Genomic DNA, 22,108 nt, shown 5'->3' with positions numbered 1-22,108 from the left:
GGCTAGCTGCTACGGTGGCCAACAGTAGCCAAGTCGACAAATAAGTTCAACTGTGTATCTTGATAGTTCTCGGTCGATAAATAATACAGACAGTAAAACGAGATGGACGACGACGTATTAACAACCCTAAAAATATTGATTATTGGAGAGAGCGGTGTTGGAAAGTCCAGGTAAGGTTGGAGTTAGCTTTGTGACTAGCTAGCCAACTATGCTAAATGAAAATCAGCTAGCAAGCTCAATAGCCAGATACAGCTGCTAGTAGATGGCAGGGTTGTTGTTATTGTTGTTGTTTTTTTATCCCTAGGGTAAATTAGACTGTTACATCAGCCATATTCAAGGGACATCAAAAAGATTAAGAAATAAAGTACAATATGTAACGTTAGAAGTATAAATATACGCTACTAGTCATACAAAACAATATACTGGAATGTATATAAATATACAGCTGCACTGTATGAACTAACGTTAGCTAATTTACCGTAAATTACAGTAATGCCATGCAATGGAATGTCTCCATTCCAGATAATGATAATAATGTGAAAGCTGTATTGGCAGTTAGCTCGCTATATCAGGGGTAGACACATGCAAGCTATATCAGGGGTAAACACATGCACTTAGAACCGGGTTTCTTGTAGCACCAGGCCTTCACCAGAGAAGTGGTTGGACTAGGTAGCTCGCTAGCTAGCTTACTGTACAACGTAGCTATGGACAGCTATGGAACATGTGATATAGGACTGGAATGATGAGTTGGAACTGGAAATGTTGCAATCACTAGCTAAAGGGGATTAGGCAATCTGTCCCCGAGCAAAACTCGTGCTTCACCTGTACACAGAGCCATGTTGACGAAACAGCACTGTACACTACTGTAATTGGGCATATTCGTTGAGAAGAAAGGTCATATTTTGTAGGCCTTTATGAAGCAAACTGAGATCAGTATTTAAACCAGGAGTGCTTCCCTTCTCACCCGTTAAAACAACTTCTTCCAGACTCTCTTTTGGTGTATATAGATTTACTGTCGCCCCATATAGTGCTGCCCGGTTACCAAGAGTCTGAGTCAAGACAGTAAGATTGTTTAAAGTATAGGCGAATGTTAGCTAACATTGTTAACTGAGCACTTGGGGCTGTAGGTGGCAAGGGAGAATGTTGGTAGCTATGTCCGGTCTCTGAAAGCACAAAACACCTCCTTTGATATCTGTTATTTTATCATAGCATGAACTTCTCATTGACCTCCTTGTGTTATTACTGGAGTGAACTCATCCCTTTCTGCTTTGGCCTCTCTGCTTTGGCCTATGTTCATGTCTGGACCTTGAAGCACCAGTCTCTGGTCACTGGATATTGTACACACCTGATTGGCAGGGAGTTTTCCAAGATCCAATAGCATCTGTTACAAAGGACCAATTGTTTCTTCATGAGATTATAGGATTTCTCTAGCATTGATTCTAATGATCTCTCTGGGGCGTTTGGCAGGAGATGTTCATGTTTCAGGGAGGGGTTGATTTAAAGAGAGATCACAAACAATTCATTTTCAATGTCGAATTTCATTAGGCCAGAATATTGGCCTATTTTTTCTTTTGTCAAATTATATTCTAGCTGACAACTGATCTACAAGCAATGCCATGTCTTCGCAATAGGGCCTAGTTCAAATATTGTTTCTCATAGTTAGGCTATTAGGCCTAGCCTTTCGCATGAGCCAAGGATAGTGTTACAGTATGGGCATTGGGGCAAGCGATTTTCAGTCTCCTCTTTCAGCAAGCCCTTAAAGGCAGATGAAAGATTCAAAATGATATCAGTACTAATTACCGACATCATTTTCCTAATTTGATGATTGAATATCCTGCATGAGATAATTGCTAAACAGGCTATGCCTAGGTTCTTGAGTCTCTAAAGAGCTGGCAGAAAAGGCAGGTTTTATTTTACCATTCCAGTTGGCCTCCGATGCCTGCATTTCTGTGTAACAGCATCATGGTGTGCTTTGTATCAGACAGACTACTCGGACTTGAAACAATTAACATTCCCTGATATTTCTCATGATGAAGCCATGGAGAAAATTGAGCATTTATGAGGCCCTAAATTTGTGTTGGTTCAAAGAAAGGGGGAGAGATTATCCCCATCATCGATGCTGTGTGATTAGGCTCTTACCAGCTGATTAGTCACGGTCAACAAACGAACCCTGCCCCTCACTGGCTGCAAGCCTGTGATGTCACAGGCTAAAGAGGGAGATTGCTCATGCAGGGCAGGGTATTGGATAGGTGATAATGTGGGTTGGTCTTTCTGCCTGTGTCTGTGAGTTACAAGCCTAATTCTTTTACCTTTTCATCCCCATCTTCCACAGTCTTCTGCTGAGATTCACAGATGACACATTCGATCCACAACTAGGAGCGACAATTGGTGAGCATTGAGCAACACTTGGCACCTTGCATGGCTGAACTGTAGGCCTGTATGAAACATGGTCTTTACATAGTAAAATAACCAATAGACTGCCCTCACTCACCCACACACACAGAGATTCTCCAGGTAATAACATATTCTACAATTCATTACATGACATTACAGTCATTTAGCAGACGCTTTTATCCAAAGTGACTTACAATAATTGAATTTAGCATTATAAGCCATGTTCTAAGATTTTTTACGATCAAATACAACGGTCAGTATCAGTGTTTTGTCAAACGGTGTACTCTCGAGATATAGCCCGTCGACGCTAACACACTCGATGGATCCGTAGGTGCATAGAAAAAATCCCTCAAAAACGCCATAAACTCTAATTTTTTAGACAGGAAATTTACCGAGTGGTCACTGGTGTCTGTTGATGTTCTGGCAAAAAAACAAAATGTACTTCTGATCAGGTTTGACACACTGACACCAGTCAGAGTACTATTACTCATCAGAACTCACAAGTGCATCTCCTTTCTAAACAAGTGACTAGTGACCAAGTGACTTGGACCCTGAAGCCCACCGTGCAGAAGTCTCTGGATGGGTGCTACACCAGAATGCTGCGTGTGGTGCTAAATGTCAACCAGAACGAGCATGTTACCAACAAGCATCTGTATGGGGGGCTACCAAAGCTGAGTGAGAAAGTGGCATCCAGGAGGATGGAACTTGCTGGCCACAGACATCATGAACTCCCAGCCAGCAAGCTGGTGCTCTGGGAGCCAACACACGGGCACCGATTAAGAGGACGTCCCACATCAACATACGTGGATGTACTAAGGAGGGACGCAGGAGTGGAGAGTTCTGCGGAACTGGCTGGATGTATGGATGACCGAGAGGATTGGAGACTTCGCTGTCAAGCTCGTCTGAGGACGACCTAATGATGACTAAGAGCATAATCTAGTGCCGAAGCCCAAGTGCAAGAGTAGAAAATATGAATACAATAGGTGCTTAAGAGGGAGGAGTCTGGTAATACTTCTTGAAGAGATGAGCTTTGAGCCTGCGGCGAAAGATGGGCAGCGACTCTGCTGTCCTGACATCAGTGGGTAGCCCCATGCCACCCAGTGTAATATTTCTACACTTGGGCCAAGGTACGTTTAGTTCCAGAGGTGTAGGGCTCATTGGTGGTTGGGTAGTCTGTTTTAACCATTAGCACCCATGGGATGCTAGGCTCTTTAAGCCTGTTGTAAGTCTGGCATACTCTACCCCAGCCCAGCCTGCCCGCATAATAGCTATACCCTCCTTAGCTTACAGTTGCTTATCTTTGCTATGACAGCTATGGGTGCCTGAGCAGTTAGTTTTGCTTATCTTTGCTATGATGGCTTCGCACATGGCAGTGTACTACTACTTTCTGGCAAGGAGTTCACTGACATTTCCTACGTTAAATGCAATTATTCTAAGTCCCTTTGGATATCAGCTAAATGACTGTAATGTGATGAAGTGCAAACACATTTAAGATGGGCTGCCAGGCTAGGACTGGGCTAGGACAGCGCTAGAACAGGACAGCGCTAGGACAGGACAGTGCTAGGACAGCGCTAGAACAGGACAGCGCTAGGACAGGACAGCGCTAGGACAGGACAGTGCTAGGACAGCCCTAGAACAGGACAGCGCTAGGACAGGACAGCGCTAGGACAGGACAGTGCTAGGACAGGACAGCGCTAGGACAGGACAGTGCTAGGACAGCCCTAGAACAGGACAGCGCTAGGACAGGACAGTGCTAGGACAGGACAGCGCTAGGACAGGACAGTGCTAGGACAGCGCTAGAACAGGACAGCGCTAGGACAGGACAGCGCTAGGACAGCCCTAGAACAGGACAGCGCTAGGACAGGACAGTGCTAGGACAGCGCTAGAACAGGACAGCGCTAGGACCGGACAGCGCTAGAACAGGACAGCGCTAGAACAGGACAGCGCTAGGACAGGACAGCCTCACGCTGGCTGTGTGCTGTAATGTTATGACACAATTTGGGCTGATAGACCTAAATATATCATTCAGCAGACTACTATTGCAGGAATGTCCCGCCATACATTTTCAACCTGGGTGGGCCCAGGGCTAATGAATGCCTCACCCTAGTGGGTTCCAAGTACCCACTTAGCTACACAGGACCAACGCTTGTTTAAGTTCATGGAGTGATTTGATTTGAAAAACATTGGCCTGGGCGATATCCACACACACACACACTCAACCTGTTAAATGAAATGATGAATATGAGCTATTCATCTGTTCTGGTGGTGAAACTGTGTCCTTCCTTCCTTCCTTCCTTCCTTCCTTCCTTCCTTCCTTCCTTCCTTCCTTCCTTCCTTCCTTCCTTCCTTCCTTCTTTCCTTCCTTCCTTCCTTCCTTACCTCCTTCCTTCCTTCTCACCTTCTTTCCTTCCTTCCTTTGCTCCCATCCTACCTTCCTTTCCTCCCTCTCTTAATTCCTTCCTTCCTAACTTGCCTCCATCCTTACATACTACATGGTTGGGGGAAAGGAGAATTCCTTCGACGTGGATCTGTGAATGATATCAGAAATCCAAGCGGTATTAAAAGTCTGATGCTTCAAGAACAGCCCTGTTATTCTTCTGTCAGGTGGCCTTGGGCCTGTTAACAGCTCATCTGCCTGGTGGGCTGCCTGCAGTAAGTGGAAACAGATATTCATAGTCCTATTGATTACTAGAGAGGCACGAAGAGTAGCCTAAATGGCTGTAGTTTTTTTTTTTCTTCTTCACAATTCGATTTTTCTAAGAGGTCCCACCGCCGCACAATGTAGCCTTTGTTGAAGCGACCGTACGTTCGTATTCCCAGAGAGCTTGGAGTAATAAAAACTCTGGTAGGCATGCCTCACTAGTATTTTACTTGGCCAACTCGATATCTTGGCCAAACAGATGTCCCCTCAGAAGTCTATTCTAGCGCAGCCTCCACGTTGACAAAGCTCCGCCAGGCCTGGGTCTGAAAATCACTGCTGTCCCCCTCACTCACCATCTCTTCTGTCCTTCCTCACCGTCAGAGAGCAGTTATTTCAACACAATCACAATTCCTTTTATTGCCATTGTACTTTTTCAACGTACTAGGAATTTGCTTTCGGTCGTGGCGCGTAACATGGAGACAACATTGGACAGGGTGCAGGGACGAGACAGGACAGCACAAAGAGTACGAAATACTAGCGCAAAATAAGATACGAAAAAATATATATACACAAAGCGTAGTACGATCAGTGTATATACAGTGAGTGTGTGTGTGTGGCGTGATGTGTGTGTGTGGTGTGTCCTATGTACAGTACATTCTGCGGTCACCATGTGCAAGTGTCTCTCAATCTCACTCAGAGTTGCCCTAATCAGCGAGCCCCATACAGACGTCTAGTCCAGCCTCGTCTGAACGCCCAGGTCCAACATGGCCGGTACTGGCGCTAGTGCTAGCCAGGTCCAACATGGCCGGTACCGGCGCTACCCTGGAAGGAGACTTGAGTGCTAGCCAGTTCTTGTTGTTCTTGTCGAGTGATATTTCAACCAGATGGCGCCCGGCGCAGTGAGAATGAGCGTGCCAAACAACAGCCTGTAGGGAAGGCCGTCCGCAGCTGATCCAGGCCTGTTGTGGTGCGAATTCCTCCACGCGTGTCTGGCGACAGTATCCCAGCAACCCCACAGGGCTCGGCAGAGAAACAAGCAGGCTTGATTGACTGTCTCCTGTGTGCGTGCGTGTGTGTGCACGCATCTGTGTGTGTGTGCGTGCGTGCTTGCGTGTGCATCTGTGCGTACGCGTGTGTGTGTGTGTGTGTTGTCTGGGCCAGGGGGGGGGATCTATCCCCTCTGTCTTCACGTCCCCCTCCCTCCCTGTCTTTTGGCTGGGGTCCGCGGGCCTCTGTCCCAGACGTAAAAACAGCCCCTTCTCAAGCATACGTTTCCCTGATAAATCTTTCAGTGCATGCTAAAACTATGGGCTATACGTCAGCCAAACGCTTCACACTGTCAGAGCGGATTTACTCGTTGAGTGTGACCAGGACAACACACTGTTATTTTTATGCAAATGTGTATCTTCTCTCGACCGCGGCAGTTTGTTTTTTTCTTAAAGAATGAATCATGGCTCTGCTGAGCGATGTCGCAGGTGGTGTTTTTTTCATTGAAATCCGCCATATTAGTTTAATATTTAAGCCAAACTGTCCCTATCTGGATAGAAACGTGGACTCGCATCATAATTTAAGTGCACATGGCTGGCGGCCCGTCTGACTGGTGGCTCGGTTCATGGCGAGTTCACACACATTGTGTGGTATGTATGTTTTGACAATTCGTCTTCTGGATGCCCTGGCAGTTTGTCTTGGAGATATACGGCCTGTTCTTGGAAGGCGTGCCCTGTGGTATGAATCAAGCTGCCTTTTTACCCAGAAGGAGGAAATCATGGATAGTTGATGGATTTGTGTGTGTGTGTTTCTGTGTGTTTTAGGTGTTGACTTCAAAGTGAAGACTATAGCAGTGGATGGGAACAAGGCGAAGTTGGCAATATGGGTAAGAGCGAAAGCACATCTGCCTGAAATCTGTCTCGAGGCTACATCCATTTGTTGGCCTTTCTGTCTGTCTGTCTGCCTGTCTGTCTGCCTGTCCGCCTGCCTGTCCATCTGCCTGCCTGTCCATCTGCCTGCCTGTCTGCCTGCCTGCCTGCCTGCCTGTGTCTGTGTCTGTGTCTGTGTCTGTGTCTGTGTCTGTGTCTGTGTCTGTGTCTGTCTGCCTGCCTGCCTGCCTGCCTGCCTGCCTGCCTGCCTGCCTGCCTGCCTGCCTGCCTGCCTGTCTGCCTGCCTGCCTGCCTGCCTGCCTGCCTGTGTCTGTGTCTGTGTCTGTGTCTGTGTCTGTGTCTGTCTGCCTGCCTGCCTGCCTGCCTGCCTGTCTGCCTGCCTGTCTGCCTGCCTGTCTGTCTGTCTGTCTGTCTGTCTGTCTGCCTCTCTGCCTGTCTGTCTGATGGTTTGTTTGACAAGCCTCAGTGTAAACATAGCCGCCCATGCTGCTGAACCTCGTATGGTGCATCCCTTGTATAATCCAGTTTGTCGCGTCTCCACAAGATGGCGCAGAGGTACTGTAAAGCACTTTCCCTCCACGGCCAGTGGAAGGTGGAAGTCAGTGGTCAGTGTTTTACGGGTTAGGCTGAAGCCATGTCTCCTTCACGGGGTTTCCTGTCCGGCCAGGTCTGAGCTGGTCGCGTGACGGTGGTTGTATGGCCGTCGTACTGGTCGCATGACGGTGGTTGTATGGCCGTCGTATGACGGTTGTGTGATGGTTGTGTGTTGCAGGACACGGCCGGCCAGGAGCGTTTCCGGACCCTGACGCCCAGCTACTACAGGGGAGCACAGGGGGTCATCTTGGGTGAGCAGTTACTACAGGGGAGCACAGGGGGTCATCTTGGGTGAGCAGTTACTACAGGGGAGCACAGGGGGTCATCTTGGGTGAGCAGTTACTACAGGGGAGCACAGGGGGTCATCTTGGGTGAGCAGTTACTACAGGGGAGCACAGGGGGTCATCCTGGGTCATCCTGCGTGATCCCGACTCGTCTCCCGTTACGTTTTAACTCTGGCTTCCTGTCCGGCCGGCGGGGGCGACGGGGGCGTCGACACCAGCGACCACGCCGCAGCCGAGCTGGCTCTCTCAACGCCACGTGTCCGTCAGCGGCCTCTAGGAGTAGTTCTGGCCGGCGTCGTTCACTTGAAACACGCACATGTGGGTTGATCCACAGTCGGGCCTTGTTACGCAAGAGCGCCTGTCCACACTGATAGATAGACAAAAGGATGGACACATTAATGCCGGTGGGCTGTAGAGGTCTCCCAGTGACGTTGATCCCCAGCCTTCAGATAACATGGAGCTTATTCTGAGCTCTCTCTACCCCTCTCTCCCTCTCTCTCTCTCTCTCTCTCTCTCTCTCTCTCTCTCTCTCTCTCTCTACCCTCCATCTCTCTCTCTCTACCCTCCATCTTTCTCTCCTTCTTTCTCTCCATCTCCATCCTTCCCTCGTGTCTTATCTCTCCCTCTTTCTATTCCCCCCCTCTCTCTCTCTCTATGCCATATCCCCCTTCCTCTCTCTCTCTCTCTCTCTCTCTCTCTCTCTCTCTCTCTCTCTCCGCCAGTGTACGACGTCACCCGCAGGGACACCTTCGCCAAGCTGGACAACTGGCTGAACGAGCTGGAGACGTACTGCACGAGGAACGACCTGGTCAAGATGCTGGTGGGCAACAAGATCGACAAGGTGAGCGGCGCTGGTCGTCCTGCCGTCCAGGGTTCTGGACCGGCCCGTCAGCACAGGGCGCACAGAGGAAGGGGGGGACCAAGGGATTGGGACAATGTGTTAGTAGTTAGCCTGCTGTAGTGTAGGTCTTCAGTGTGGGTTTGTCTGTAATGTGTCTGTGGGTCTTAAGTCTCTGTAATGTGCCTACTGTACGGGTCTGTAGTGTGTCTGTGGGTCTACTGTACGGGTCTGTAGTGTGTCTGTGGGTCTACTGTATGGGTCTGTAGTGTGTCTGTGGGTCTACTGTATAGGTCTGTAGTGTGTCTGTAGGTCTACTGTATGGGTCTGTAGTGTGTCTGTAGGTCTACTGTATGGGTCTGTAGTGTGTCTGTGGGTCTACTGTACGGGTCTGTAGTGTGTCTGTGGGTCTACTGTATGGGTCTGTAGTGTGTCTGTGGGTCTACTGTATGGGTCTGTAGTGTGTCTGTGGGTCTATTGTACCAGTCTGTAGTGTGTCTGTGGGTCTGTAGTGTGTCTGTGGGTCTACTGTATGGGTCTGTAGTGTGTCTGTAGGTCTACTGTACGGGTCTGTAGTGTGTCTGTGGGTCTGTAGTGTGTTTGTGGGTCTGTAGTGTGTTTGTGGGTCTGTAGTGTGTCTGTGGGTCTGTAGTGTGTTTGTGGGTCTGTAGTGTGTCTGTGGGTCTGTAGTGTGTCTGTGGGTCTGTAGTGTGTTTGTGGGTCTGTAGTGTGTCTGTGGGTCTACTGTATAGGTCTGTAGTGTGTCTGTGGGTCTACTGTACGGGTCTGTAGTGTGTCTGTGGGTCTACTGTACGGGTCTGTAGTGTGTTTGTGGGTCTGTAGTGTGTCTGTGGGTCTGTAGTGTGTCTGTGGGTCTGTAGTGTGTCTGTGGGTCTGTAGTGTGTTTGTGGGTCTGTAGTGTGTCTGTGGGTCTGTAGTGTGTCTGTGGGTCTACTGTACGGGTCTGTAGTGTGTTTGTGGGTCTGTAGTGTGTCTGTGGGTCTGTAGTGTGTCTGTGGGTCTACTGTACGGGTCTGTAGCGTTGTCAGTACTGCGTCTGTGTCCATGTCCGTCCTGTCGTATCCATGGCAGCTGACAGGACCAGGCCCCTGAAACTATGACCCGTCTCTGTTTTAGGAAAACCACGAACTAGACAGGAACGAAGGCCTGAAGTTCGCGAGGAAACATTCCATGCTTTTTATAGGTGAGGATTCCCTCGGTCCCAGAGCCGGGGCCTGACTTATGGCCGGCCATTATGAAGAGGAAACTGCTTTTGAAATAACTGTCATACCTGCAGTCTAATGTTTGTACAGTTCTATTTATAAAGCCGTTTTAACCTCCTCCGTATCGCCTCAGTCATGTGGTTGAGCGCTCACTTTTCTGAACTTATCCGTTGAAGATTTATATACAGGAAACATTTGTTGGTTAAATTGATCACTTAAATAAACTTACTATAAATGGTATTTTCTGTGATTTGGACTGGACAAGGTATTCAGGATTTGAGTTCAGTATTAATGTGTGATGAGACCAGAATAATCATGTGGGTTTTCTGTGGCTTGCCGCAGCTGTGAAGGTCAGGTGACATCATCATGGTGCAACCATTCACCATTGGTGTGTCCTCTCTTATCTTTCTCCTTCTCTCTCTCTTCTCCTCTCTCCCTTCTCTCTCTTTCTCCTCTCTTCTCTCTCTCCTCTCTTCTCTCTCCTCTCTTCTCTCTCTCCTCTCTTCTCTCTCTCCTCTCTCCCTTCTCTCTCCACCCTCCCTCCTTTCCACACCTCTCTGCTACCTCCTTATCCTTTTCTTCTGTCTTCTCCTCCTCATCATCCTCTCTCCTCCTCCTTGTCCTCCCTCGTCCTCTCTCCCCCTCCTCCTCCTCCCTCGTCCTCTCTCCTCTCCTCCTCGTCCTCTCTCCTCCTCCTCGTCCTCCCTCGTCCTCTCTCCTCACCTCGTCCTCTCTCCTCGTCCTCCCTCGTCCTCTCCTCCTCACCTCGTCCTCTCTCCTCGTCCTCCTCCTCCCTCGTCCTCTCCTCTCCTCCTTCCTCGTCCTCTCCTCCTCCTCCTCCTCCCTCGTCCTCTCTCCTCCTCCTCCCTCGTCCTCTCTCCTCTCCTCCTCCTCCCTCGTCCTCCTCCTCTCTCCTCCTCCTCGTCCTCCCTCTTCCTCTCTCCTCACCTCGTCCTCTCTCCTCGTCCTCCCTCGTCCTCTCCTCCTCACCTCGTCCTCTCTCCTCGTCCTCCTCCTCCTCCCTCGTCCTCTCCTCCTCCTCCTTCCTCGTCCTCTCCTCCTCCTCCTCCTCCCTCGTCCTCTCTCCTCCTCCTCCCTCGTCCTCTCTCCTCCTCCTCCTCCTCCCTCGTCCTCTCTCCTCTCCTCCTCCCTCGTCCTCTCTCTTCCTCCTCCCTCCTCCTCTCTCCTCCTCCTCTCCTCCTCCCAGAGGCCAGTGCTAAGACGAAGGACGGGGTCCAGTGTGCGTTTGAGGAGCTGGTGGAGAAGATCATCCAGACCCCGGGCCTGTGGCAGAGCGAGACACAGACCCGGGGCGTCCAGCTGACCGACCGGGACCAGCCCGCCAGGGGGGGCGGCTGTGGGGGCTACTGCTCCCTGGTCTAGAACACACACACACACACAATACAGCACAACACACACTAACTGTACATACAGCACATACACTTATGTACACTACTTACGAATACACAGCCTCGCCTTTTTGCACAATTAACCCGGACTTACATTGACATATTAACTGTTTGACACACACACACATTCTCAACGCGTGAGCTCCTGAGCGCAGGTCCGTTATGAAGCCACGGAGCCGGACTGTTTCTGTCTCTCTGCGTCTCGTGTGGTCTCCTGACCTGTCTGCCCCCCCCCCCCCCCCATCCCAGCCCCCATCCCAGCCCCTCCCTGTTCCCCATGGCTGCACCCTCACTACGCCTCCCTCACTGTCCCCGGATACGCGTCACGTGGTGGGAACCATGGCTAATTCATTAGACACAAGTTTGTATCACCTGTTACATTTGCGAAGGTTTTATTTTATTTCAATTTTTTATTATTATATTTTTTATTTTGGCCGAACATATGAACCCCCCCCCCCAACCTTTTTTTCTGACCTCATTAGCACTACCAAGCTCAAATGTGAGTGTGTGTGTGTGAGTGTGAGTGTGTGTGTGTGTGTGTGTGTGTGTGTGTGTGCGTGCGTGTACATGTAGCAGGTCTATTGTACTCCAGCTCTGAGGCTGGCGACCTCTGTGAGATCCAGCCCTGCTGCTGTTTCCTCTGCTCACTAGTCCCGTCCACCCTCTGTGAGATCTGCTCACTAGCCCAGTCCACCCTCTGTGAGATCTGCTCACTAGTCCCGTCCACCCTCTGTGAGATCTGCTCACTAGCCCAGTCCACCCTCTGTGAGATCTGCTCACTAGTCCCGTCCACCCTCTGTGAGATCTGCTCACTAGCCCTGTCCACCCTCTGTGAGATCTGCTCACTAGCCCTGTCCACCCTCTGTGAGATCTGCTCACTAGCCCAGTCCACCCTCTGTGAGATCTGCTCACTAGCCCTGTCCACCCTCTGTGAGATCTGCTCACTAGCCCAGTCCACCCTCTGTAAGATCTGCTCACTAGCCCTGTCCACCCTCTGTGAGATCTGCTCACTAGCCCTGTCCACCCTCTGTGAGATCTGCTCACTAGCCCAGTCCACCCTCTGTGAGATCTGCTCACTAGCCCAGTCCACCCTCTGTGAGATCTGCTCACTAGGCCTGTCCACCCTCTGTGAGATCCAGCCTTGTTGCTGTTCCCTCTGCTCACCAGCCCCGTCCAGTGTGTGTGTGTGTGTGTGTGTGTGTGTGCGCGCGCGCGCGCGTGTGTGTGTATGTGTGTTGTCCATAACCACCTCCATGCTGGTTTCTACTGCAGTAATAGAATTACCCGAGTTTCTGGAAGCGTGTTTTACTATTTTTATGGAGTTGGACTCCGAACTTTCAGGCTGTTTTGAAGAGTGTGTAAATCAGACAGGCTGGCACAGGCCCTCTCCATTGTGTATTATGTACAACAGACAAAAGAGCAGAAAAAAAGCATGCATGCCTTGTTTGATTAGAAGCTGCTTTAATGAGAGCACAGCTAGCCTCCCAGTGCTCGGCCTCCTGCTCCGATCGCTAGCCTCCGTCAGCGCGCAGATCCCTCCCAATGGAAAAAGACTAAATGAAAAAGATTCTATATTAAAGAACACAGTGAGTCACACTTGGGTGTTTCCATTGGGATTGGATATGAGAGAGAAAGGCTTTGAGCCTGCAGGAAATGGGTTTTGCAGTACCCACATCTCATCATGTTCACCCTGCCGTCCCTTAGCACCTCTGACCTTCCTCTTTATCGGACTTGGGCGCTAGAATTCTGGGAAACTTTTTTTTTTTTGCATGACCGGACCTGTTTGCGACAGGGGCAACGCAGATGCCTTTACTTCTAAATAATGACAATATACATTTACATTTGCAATATAGCCTAATTATTTTCTTGTATGTTTATCTCTTTTTTTATAGCGTGGAGGAAATCTTATTGTGTGACTTTGTAAAGGTTTGTTTAAATCAAATACCTGCAGAGGCAGTTAGCTTTATTAGACACTTTCTCATCACAAGGATCACTTTAAACTTCTTTGAGGAACTGAAAATGTGATTAGTTGACATAAGTTGACATTTAGCCTATAATGATTGAAATGGCACACTTGACTCTTGAAATTGTTTACTGTTTATATGTGAAAATGTATAAACTTATAAATCGACTTGTGCATTTAGGACCTCTATTGAATATGTATAATTTCTGTATGAATTGTAAAACTGAATGTATACATATTGTGATTATAAACCGCCCTACTGTATGTATGTATTAAACCAAATAAAAAGCATTTTTTAAAGGATTTTGAAAATATAGTTTTCCCTTTTTTCTTCTCTTGTATTGAATATCATGGTGCTGACGCTTATTCCAAACGTATCCATCTAAAATAAAGAGCCTAACCATTTAGCAAGCAAGTATAAATATTCACAAGAAGAAACTATTTCTTAGCTCATCCTCTTCTCTGCCTACAGTACAGCCTACTGTATAGGGCACCTACACGACCAATACGCTGTTGGAAAAGTCTCTGTTAGGTGTGGATGTTTTTTTCCCCCCGGACATCAGGAGAATTCCAGAGTGTGTGGAACAGAGCACAGCGCTGTGTTTAAACAGTGTCAGAGGACTCCTCGTCTACCAGACTTGTGATGGATCTAAATCATCCTTCGGGCAGACGCTCAGGAAACGCCGCGGCAGCCATAACTCTTATACTCGTGGTTTAACTGGGATATGCCTAATTCCTGGGTGATTATGAAAGGGCCTGGCTGGCACAGAGAAAGAGGCTTCTACCCTCCTCTCCCCCTTTCCCTCTCTCCCGAGACAAGACACAGGGAGAAAAATATGTCTCGGTCAAACAACAACATAGAGACCTACGACATTCTGGAGCATTCTCCCATCTCCTGTCCAAGAGCCTGCTGTAGTCTAGTACCAGGGGCCAGGTTCCCAGAAAACACTTTAGTCGTCCTGGCGTAAAAACACTCAACAATACCACGTTTCCATAGTCTGATCTGGTTATACTTAAACGGATAGTAGCCTACGCTTAAAATACTATTATATCAACCTTACCTTGACGTCAATTATTCCCCTAGTCAAACTGTAGCCAAGCACTTAAGTTAGGCTTACTTTTTAAAGCGAACTATCCCTTTAATGCATCTCAGAATCAGCGAACCTGGCAACCCTCCTGCCACCTTATGGTCAGAGCTTAGTCCAGCTCCATTCTAGAGAGAGAGAGAGAGAGAGAGAGAGAGAGAGAGAGAGAGAGAGAGAGAGAGAGAGAGAGAGAGAGAGAGAGAGAGAGAGAGAGAGAGAGAGAGAGAGAGAGAGAGAGAGAGAGAGAGAGAGAGAGAGAGAGAGAGAGAGAGAGAGAGAGAGAGAGAGAGAGAGAGAGAGAGAGAGAGAGAGAGAGAGAGAGAGAGAGAGAGAGAGAGAGAGAGAGAGAGAGAGAGAGAGAGAGAGAGAGAGAGAGAGAGAGAGAGAGAGAGAGAGAGAGAGAGAGAGAGAGAGAGAGAGAGAGAGAGAGAGAGAGAGAGAGAGAGAGAGAGAGAGACCAGCCGCACTAAGCTAACAGTGCTGCCGGGTCTGGGTCTCATTAGCGCAGGCTCCTCTCTCCTCGTCTCCGCTCGTCTGCCGGTCGTCGTATGGGTTTTGGGTTAGCGGCTCAGACCGGCCTCTCAGGAGAGCAGTCATGCTGTCATGTGTAAAAACGTTACGAGACGTCGGGCATCGTTTCATAAGGTGTCGGGTTCTCGGACGTCACTCACTTTGTCATGCTCATTGCCGGTCCCTATCAGTTAATTGTTTTGCCATGCTGACCGAGAGAGAGGATGATATGAGGGGAAGAGAAGGGGAGAGCAAAAAGGAGGAGAGAGGGAGATAGGAGAGAGAGAAAGGATCGGGCTCTGTTAGGGTGCGAGGTGCTAATAGGTTAGCCATGCGGACAGCCTGACAGGCTGCCCTCTGCCCTGGCGTAGGCGTAGCCTGTAAGGGTGTGACATGAAGTACTGACACAGATGTAGGAGAGCTGGTCTGAACATCGCCGGGTGCGATGAGCATATCCCTTTTTAGTCGGCCAATCGGGAAAAAAACTACCCTCAGACCACAGAAGTCCTCTTTGGTCTGACCGTAGATTCCCGTCCAGGGTCGCCCCTCAACGCACCTCAGACGGCCGCGCTCGAGGCTCCCGTCTCAAACCACCTGTAACCCTGCCGACTGTTAACTCCCGGTGTTTACTCTCTCTGGAAGTGAGGTAGGGGAAAATGCCCCTTCATACCCCTCCGTCCCCCTCCGTCCCCCTTCATACCCCTCCGTCCCCCTCCTCTGAAGCGAGCCGGCGCGTGGCACGGACCTCTCTTAGGTTCCCCTCTCTGGTAGCCAGGGCGCGTGAGCTCATCGGCCAGCAGAACCCAGAACGGATGGCTCTGTCACTCCAGGTGGAAACTGGCTCATTAGAAGGAACCTCCTTGTTTAAATTGTGGTGGGCACGTGTTTACATTCTGTCACTGATATTTTCATCAGGAGATTCCTGTTTCACTGCCGTTTGACGGATCTCTGTTGGACGCACAGCCGAACCTTCATCCATAGGCCTACCTCTTCTTCCCCGCCACGTTTCTCTCCCTCCCCCAGAAGAGAGAGAGAGACTAGAGAGTGTTGTGATCACTGAGGTTCAAACACAGTTTAGGAATACTTAGAATGGACAGACCTATTGACTTGAATGGGATTCTGTGGGTTCTAGGAATCCTTAATTCTCTGGGTGTAATATATCCCGTTCTGGTTGGGTTCTGTCTCCAGAGACGCGTCCCTACATCCTCAGAGCTGTCCGACCTACATGGCTACCTTTCAGTCACATGGTTCGCTCCTAACCCAATAAAAAACAGCCCTGGGGGCCCAGGAAACTTCTACCCTTGTTGGGTGTGAACCTGCAGCTCCGAATCCATGTAAGTCAATTCTGCTTGTAATTCAGTTGTAATTGAGTTTCCGAGGATTTGAAACTATGTCAATCTAATTTATGCCTAAATGATTGCATTGTAACCCATACGTGTTATGTTCATAAACCCAGTGCCCCGTGTCAACACCCTAAAGAAAGCCGAACCGGGGCGACCACGCCTTCGCTACGGAAACACCTCGCTCCACGGGGAGCCTTTCATTCTGGCCTCGCGTTACTATGGCAACAAGCAGAGGACTGGTCTCAGTCAGGTCCTCACCGGGGGGGCGCCTGTCCTATCAGTGACAGCTCGGAGCAACAACATGGAAGGATGAGTACCACCATTCATCATCCCTTACCCACAACCCCCCCTGTTCAGCATCGACCCGCGCGTGTGGTCTATTTCTGGATTCGGACCGGGATTCCTGTGCCGTGTTGTCATTCACAGTGTGTCACACAAAAGCACCCCCTCCCACCCCCACCCACCCCCCCTCGAACCTCAACTCCAGCTACCACTGTTACATGGAAGCAGACGTCCATACGGCAAGGCCATCGGCTTCTATAATAAACTAATCACATTGTATCAACACTGGCCTGGGGTGTAGGCTTTCCACAGGCATCAGGAACATTTCCATGGAAAAGACGCATGTTTTAGTGCTGTGCTTCAAGTCACCGCTCTCCCGTAAAATAAAAAATAAAAAGAAGATATTATTTAAAACCCCTTCGGGCAAGATGATTGGCATGTACAGAAACAAATTCATTATTTGTATAAATAATCCCAACCCTGTGTTATAATTGTGCTGCTTATTTTCCTTTGCCAGGCCAGTCTGAGGCTGGGGTTGAACCAGAGAATTCACCGACCACAACGACCCGAGGTCCGGGGTTCCATGTCGTTTGGGTGAGCGCGTGTGGGGGAGTGATTAGGAGAGACACACAAAGGCCTGAACTGACCTACTAAGAAGTTAGGATCCACCACGGACACATTGGTCAGTTGTGTATCCCTTTCACCCAGTGCTGGGTGTTTCAACAGTGTCCTGCAGCTTCTTGCTCTGGCCTAGTCGTGGTGGGCCTACGGGCTTTTCCACCTCAATGGTGTGCAGTGGTCCGTTGTGGCCGAGGTTGTAACCTGAGGTTGGGTTTATTACTCCAAACCACAGGAAGCTCAGGTTCTGCGAATGTGAGGAGGACAATCAAAATTGAAAACACAGGCTGTCAACCTCCGCCTCTCCCAGCACTCATATCCACTAAGTAGAATAGAGCTGCTCTCTGGAAACCGTAGCCGGATCTCACACAGCTAAAACCCATCAAACAGACGCAAGTTCAGGCTTAATCCACCCCGGGGCACTATTTTGTATCCACTTCATCACACGAATTTATTTCAATCAGATTCAGAAGGAAAACAATGTTGGCAGACGCTTGGTGAGGTCGGCAGTATGTGCTGCTTGCGTTCCTCGCTGGGCTGCTGGCGTGTGGGTACTGGGTCCGTGTCCAGGCCTAAAGAGCTCTTTGATCTAACATTACTCAAAGCTCCATGAAGATCTAGATAAGGAGAGTCTGTAGACCACGGCGCAGACCTACACCACTCTGCTTTTGAACGCTGTCCAACATTCACTCTCTGACAGAGATTTTGTCAGAAGAAACTTTTGACCAATCTTGGAAATGAATGTAACAGGGTGTGGCACAGTTCCAAAGATATTAAATTGTTTTTAGTGGTATTTTCTAATTCTATTTAGGAAGTTTATGTATGAATAGATACATACAGATTGTGAAATGAAGAAATATGGAAAAGCATAATTTTGTAAAAGCCAGCTATTCAACATTGACTTTATGGCATATTCAATATTTTTCAAATGTAGCCTCATAGTTTTGAAAAACCGCTGAAAGCAATCCCTTATGACAGAAAATGTTTTCATTGCTTACATATTTATCACCGTAGAATAGTGCCAAATATACTATATACAATGTATACTATATACAATGTTATAGTCCAAATGTTTTGAAATATATTTATTGATGATTTAATATGAAAATTCTATTTCAAATTAATATATATTTTCTGATATTTTATTATATTATTTTTCCATTTCCAATGGAAGAGAAATAGCCAGCAGCCTAGTACTTGAGTTATTATATGATGGCAGATGCAGAGAGAAAACTGAGAGATACAATTGAGTGTGGCCCGCTGACCGCTCACTGTGAGAGTGTGTGTGTGTGTGAGTGTGTGTGCGTGTGTGTGCGTGCGTGTGTCTGTGAGCGTGAGGGCAGCACCACAGTTTGAGCCGTGGGGCGTGGAGGGGGGGGTTAGTTTTGGGCCTGGCTGTTTTGTCTACCCCTCGCCACCTCGAGCCCCAGGGTGGAGGACGTTAATGCCCCGCTGGGCCAACGCCTCGCTAACGCAGAGTGGCACTGGCTCCAAAACACTCTCCCCGTCTAACTTTACCTCAGCTTTCACAAACAATACGCTCACAGAGGCCCCAATAATAAAACCCTGGGTCTCTCTCTCTCTCCCTCTCTCTCTTTCTATCACTCTCTCCCTCACTCCTTGAGTAAAAAAGCAGATCCAGTACCAGTGGGTTCTGGTTGCCTCCCTCCTTCACCTCTCTCCCCAGACTCTCTCTATATCCCTCCTTCCCCCTCTCTCCCTCTCCTCCCCCCCTCCCTCCCTCAGTGAACAGTATCTGGTTCCCTATGGGGCTCCAGTCTTGGCTCCTGACTCTCGGGGGCCCGGGGGAGCGAGTGGCTCCCAAACCCGTTTATGACGGCCCTGAATGACTTGGCCAGGCCCTGTGGAGCAGGCGAGTCAAATATTTACATTCGTCCAATCAAGCAGCAGACAGTAGCGGCTATATTGCGTGGTGAGGTCATGGTCTCCCTGATCCACTGCCCTCCATGGTGGGGTATGAGCAGATCCAGGGCTCTATACCTAACCTCTCAGGATAGACTGCTCTTGATGTCACCCCCCTCCTCTCTCTCTCCCCGCTCTGCCTCGACCTCTGAGGAGGTTCCTATCTTCGCCCAGATCCGTGATGCGATGTTATCTTTCTGGAGCAGTCACTGTGTTTTCCCCATTTTTTAACATTGATTTATTTTCCCCACTTCTTTCTCGCTCAGCACTGTAACTGAATGAGGAGCGGCTGTAGCTCAGTTGGTAGAGCGGATCGTTCAATGATCGAAGGGTCAGCGGTTCGAATCCCAGCTCCGACTGTCCACATGTCGAAGTGTCCTTGAGCAAGACGCCTAACCCCAAATTGCTCCCAATGAGCGGGTTAGCACCTTGCATGGCAGCTGCCGCTTTGAGTGCTGCTAAGGTGGAAAAGCGCTATATAAATGCAGTCCATTTACCATTAAAAAGCCAACATCGTCTGGCATAAAAAAAAAAAAGGTCAGACTTATCTGGTAAAATATGGCCGAATCCCATTTCTGATTCCAACCAGGTATTTATCAAATTTGACACACCATAAAAACTTAAAACATTTGTATTTGTTCTTAAGCCGCTATGGCAGTTCATAAAGCCCGGTTATAAGGTGCTACTGTATAGAACCAGGTCTCCTGTGAAGAGCTGAGGCCTAGGATGAAGATGAATTAACATTTATGGGAGAGGGAAGCCGTTCAAAAACTCCTGCCTGAAAACGTTCAGAGCATCTGGGTCTGAACGGCAGTACATCAGCGTTTGTCGGCGAGTTGGAGGAGGAGTTGGAGGAGGAGGAGGAGGAGTTGGCCCTCAGACAGGCAGAGGAGTAATGTAGGTACAGGATACAGTGTGCAGAGATAATTCACTGTTGATTCAACGGAGAGGGCCAGTGAATGAATCAGACCGCTGAGATAAGAGCCCAATCTCTGATAAACATTGCGTGTCTGTGTCTCCTTCAGCTTCTTCTCTGTTATCAGAAGACCTTCCAGGCCTCGTGATGATGACCTGTATCTATCCTCTCAGACCTAGCCAGTGAACTCCCCATAGTGCGCTAATATTTGACGGGCTTCGTCGCTGGATGATCGAATTCAGCAGGGCAAAGACGAACGACTTCATTAAACCGCTAATCTCCCACAGCGAGTGCAGCAACCCCAGACGTCCCCACCTCCGGCTCGGGCCTGTATATATATAAATATCAGATGAGGAAGAAAATAAATACAGGTCCCATACCAACATCTGGAAGTGCGGCTCCTACGCTGGCCGAAGGTGACCACGTGACTCCAGATTTATGGTAACATTACAGTTTTTGGCCGAGACTCCGGGCGAGAGCGTTGTGAGGCGTATTTATTTGTTGGCCCTGAGAACTGGCTACCACACTCATACCACACTGCCTGCCAGGTCTGAATATGCACACACACAAGACCCCCTCCCTCTCTCTTTCTCTCTCTCTCTCTCTCTCTCTCTCTCTCTCTCCAGACAGACAGATCACCTCCATCCTCCTCATGCTGTATGTGTAATATCATGAGTTCTTTTACAGAGGTGAAGTAAGTAAGTGTGTGTGTGTGTGTGAGCGCGTGTGTGCGCGCATATGTGTGTGCGCATATGTGTGTGCGCATATGTGTGTGTGTGTGCACGTGTATCCAGCCCTGTCCTACTGTTGCTTACAGATTAATATTTATAGAGAAGAGCGCTGGGAGTTAGTCTGGTGTGCACACACATGGAAGTCTTTGTTTGTGATCGTTCCCTCTGCCAGTCAATGTGATGCGATACCCCGTACATGCAGACATGCGATTCGTACAGGCAGAGGCCGAGTTCGTCCATCAACGATATATCCCCGTGTTTCCAAACACCGAGCGTTAACGTGACAGGACCTTACAGTCTCCTGTTGCCCCTGGCGCTGCCAAACCACATTCCTCCTCCAGCTGTCATCTCTTACATCTGCTGCCATTGACATGGTTTCACTAGACTGGAGTGAGGAATTTATTTATCTTTTCTCTGATGAAATATTACACAAAGGGACGGCAGCCAGATCCTTTATTACATCTTATTTGTGATCCCCCAGCTGTCATTAAGTTAGGAGGGCTTCTGTTCTGGTCTGTTCTGGTCTGGTCTGGTCTGATCTCTTCGTCTCTGCCTGCTCTCCTCTGTTCTGTTTAGGTCTAGTCTGGTCTGGTCTGTTCTGGTCTCTTCTACTCTGTTCTGCTCTGCTCTGCTCTGCTCTGCTCTGCTCTGTTCTGCTCTGTTCTGTTCTGCTCTGCTCTGTTCTGCTCGGTTCTCTTCTGGTCTGTTCTAGCGGATCCCCTCCGGGTTATGTCCATTAGACAAGCATTTTCACCTGACCAGACCTGCACTGTGGAATTCAGAACAACAGCTGAGTTTAGCGTTTAGACTGTGGTCTGACCCGACCTCAGAGCGTCTTAGCCTCCGTCCGCTACCTCCATACCTTCAGGAAAGAGGATGTTTAGATAGAAATGGTGGCAGAGTAAAAAGGTCATCTATGTGGGCATGAAAGAGGATATGCCATGTATTACTTTCTCCAGTCTGAGGATCAACAAGTTGTTTCCAGTGAAGGTAACAGTATAATGTACTCTTGGCTTCCCACCTATCATTAATTCTGGCTTCTACAGGTTTTCTCCTTTCCTTCATTCCTACCTCATCCCCAGTTGGCAGCCGAGGCTGGCTCCTACCCACAACCCCGCTGGAGCAGGTCATTGTTTGTACCGTCCGGGCGGCCAGGTCTGTCTCAGGAGAACTGAGAGCAGCCAATCAGGAGGAGGATTAGGGGAGTACTGTAGGGAAGCAGCTGAGGGAGAAGCTGAGCAGATAAACCATCCGTGACCCAAGCCGTGTGCGTGTGTGTGTGTGTGTGTGTGCGCTTGTGTTTTGGTCCTCTCCTCTACAGGCCCTGACTCCTGGCTGGACTAAGTCCTGGGATTCGGAGAGGAAATTCATAGGAATTTTCCTCTGACAAACGCCCAAGGAGGAGCACTACATACATGTGACTGTACATAACAGGGCTGACATGTGACTGTTCATAACAGGGCTGACATGTAGCTGT

At 49.0% G+C, this 22,108-nt stretch overlaps 1 protein-coding gene across 1 annotated transcript; it reads left to right on the top strand.

Moving 5' to 3' along the window:
* Positions 1–13,476, top strand: LOC311313001 (ras-related protein Rab-18-B-like). The gene is made up of 7 exons (XM_084443012.1): positions 1–170; positions 2,333–2,388; positions 6,847–6,908; positions 7,685–7,757; positions 8,513–8,631; positions 9,766–9,832; positions 11,059–13,476. Exons 1-7 carry the CDS (start codon positions 103–105, stop codon positions 11,232–11,234), a joined length of 621 nt encoding a protein of 206 aa, XP_084299138.1. The 5' UTR covers positions 1–102; the 3' UTR covers positions 11,235–13,476.
* Positions 13,477–22,108: the final 8,632 nt, after the last annotated feature.

The sequence above is a fragment of the Borostomias antarcticus genome, assembly GCF_949987555.1.
Source record: "Borostomias antarcticus genome assembly, chromosome: 9".
Taxonomy (NCBI): Eukaryota; Metazoa; Chordata; class Actinopteri; order Stomiiformes; family Stomiidae; genus Borostomias; species Borostomias antarcticus.
Note: the sequence above shows the minus strand (reverse complement) of the source record. Positions and strands in the feature narration are given on the sequence as shown.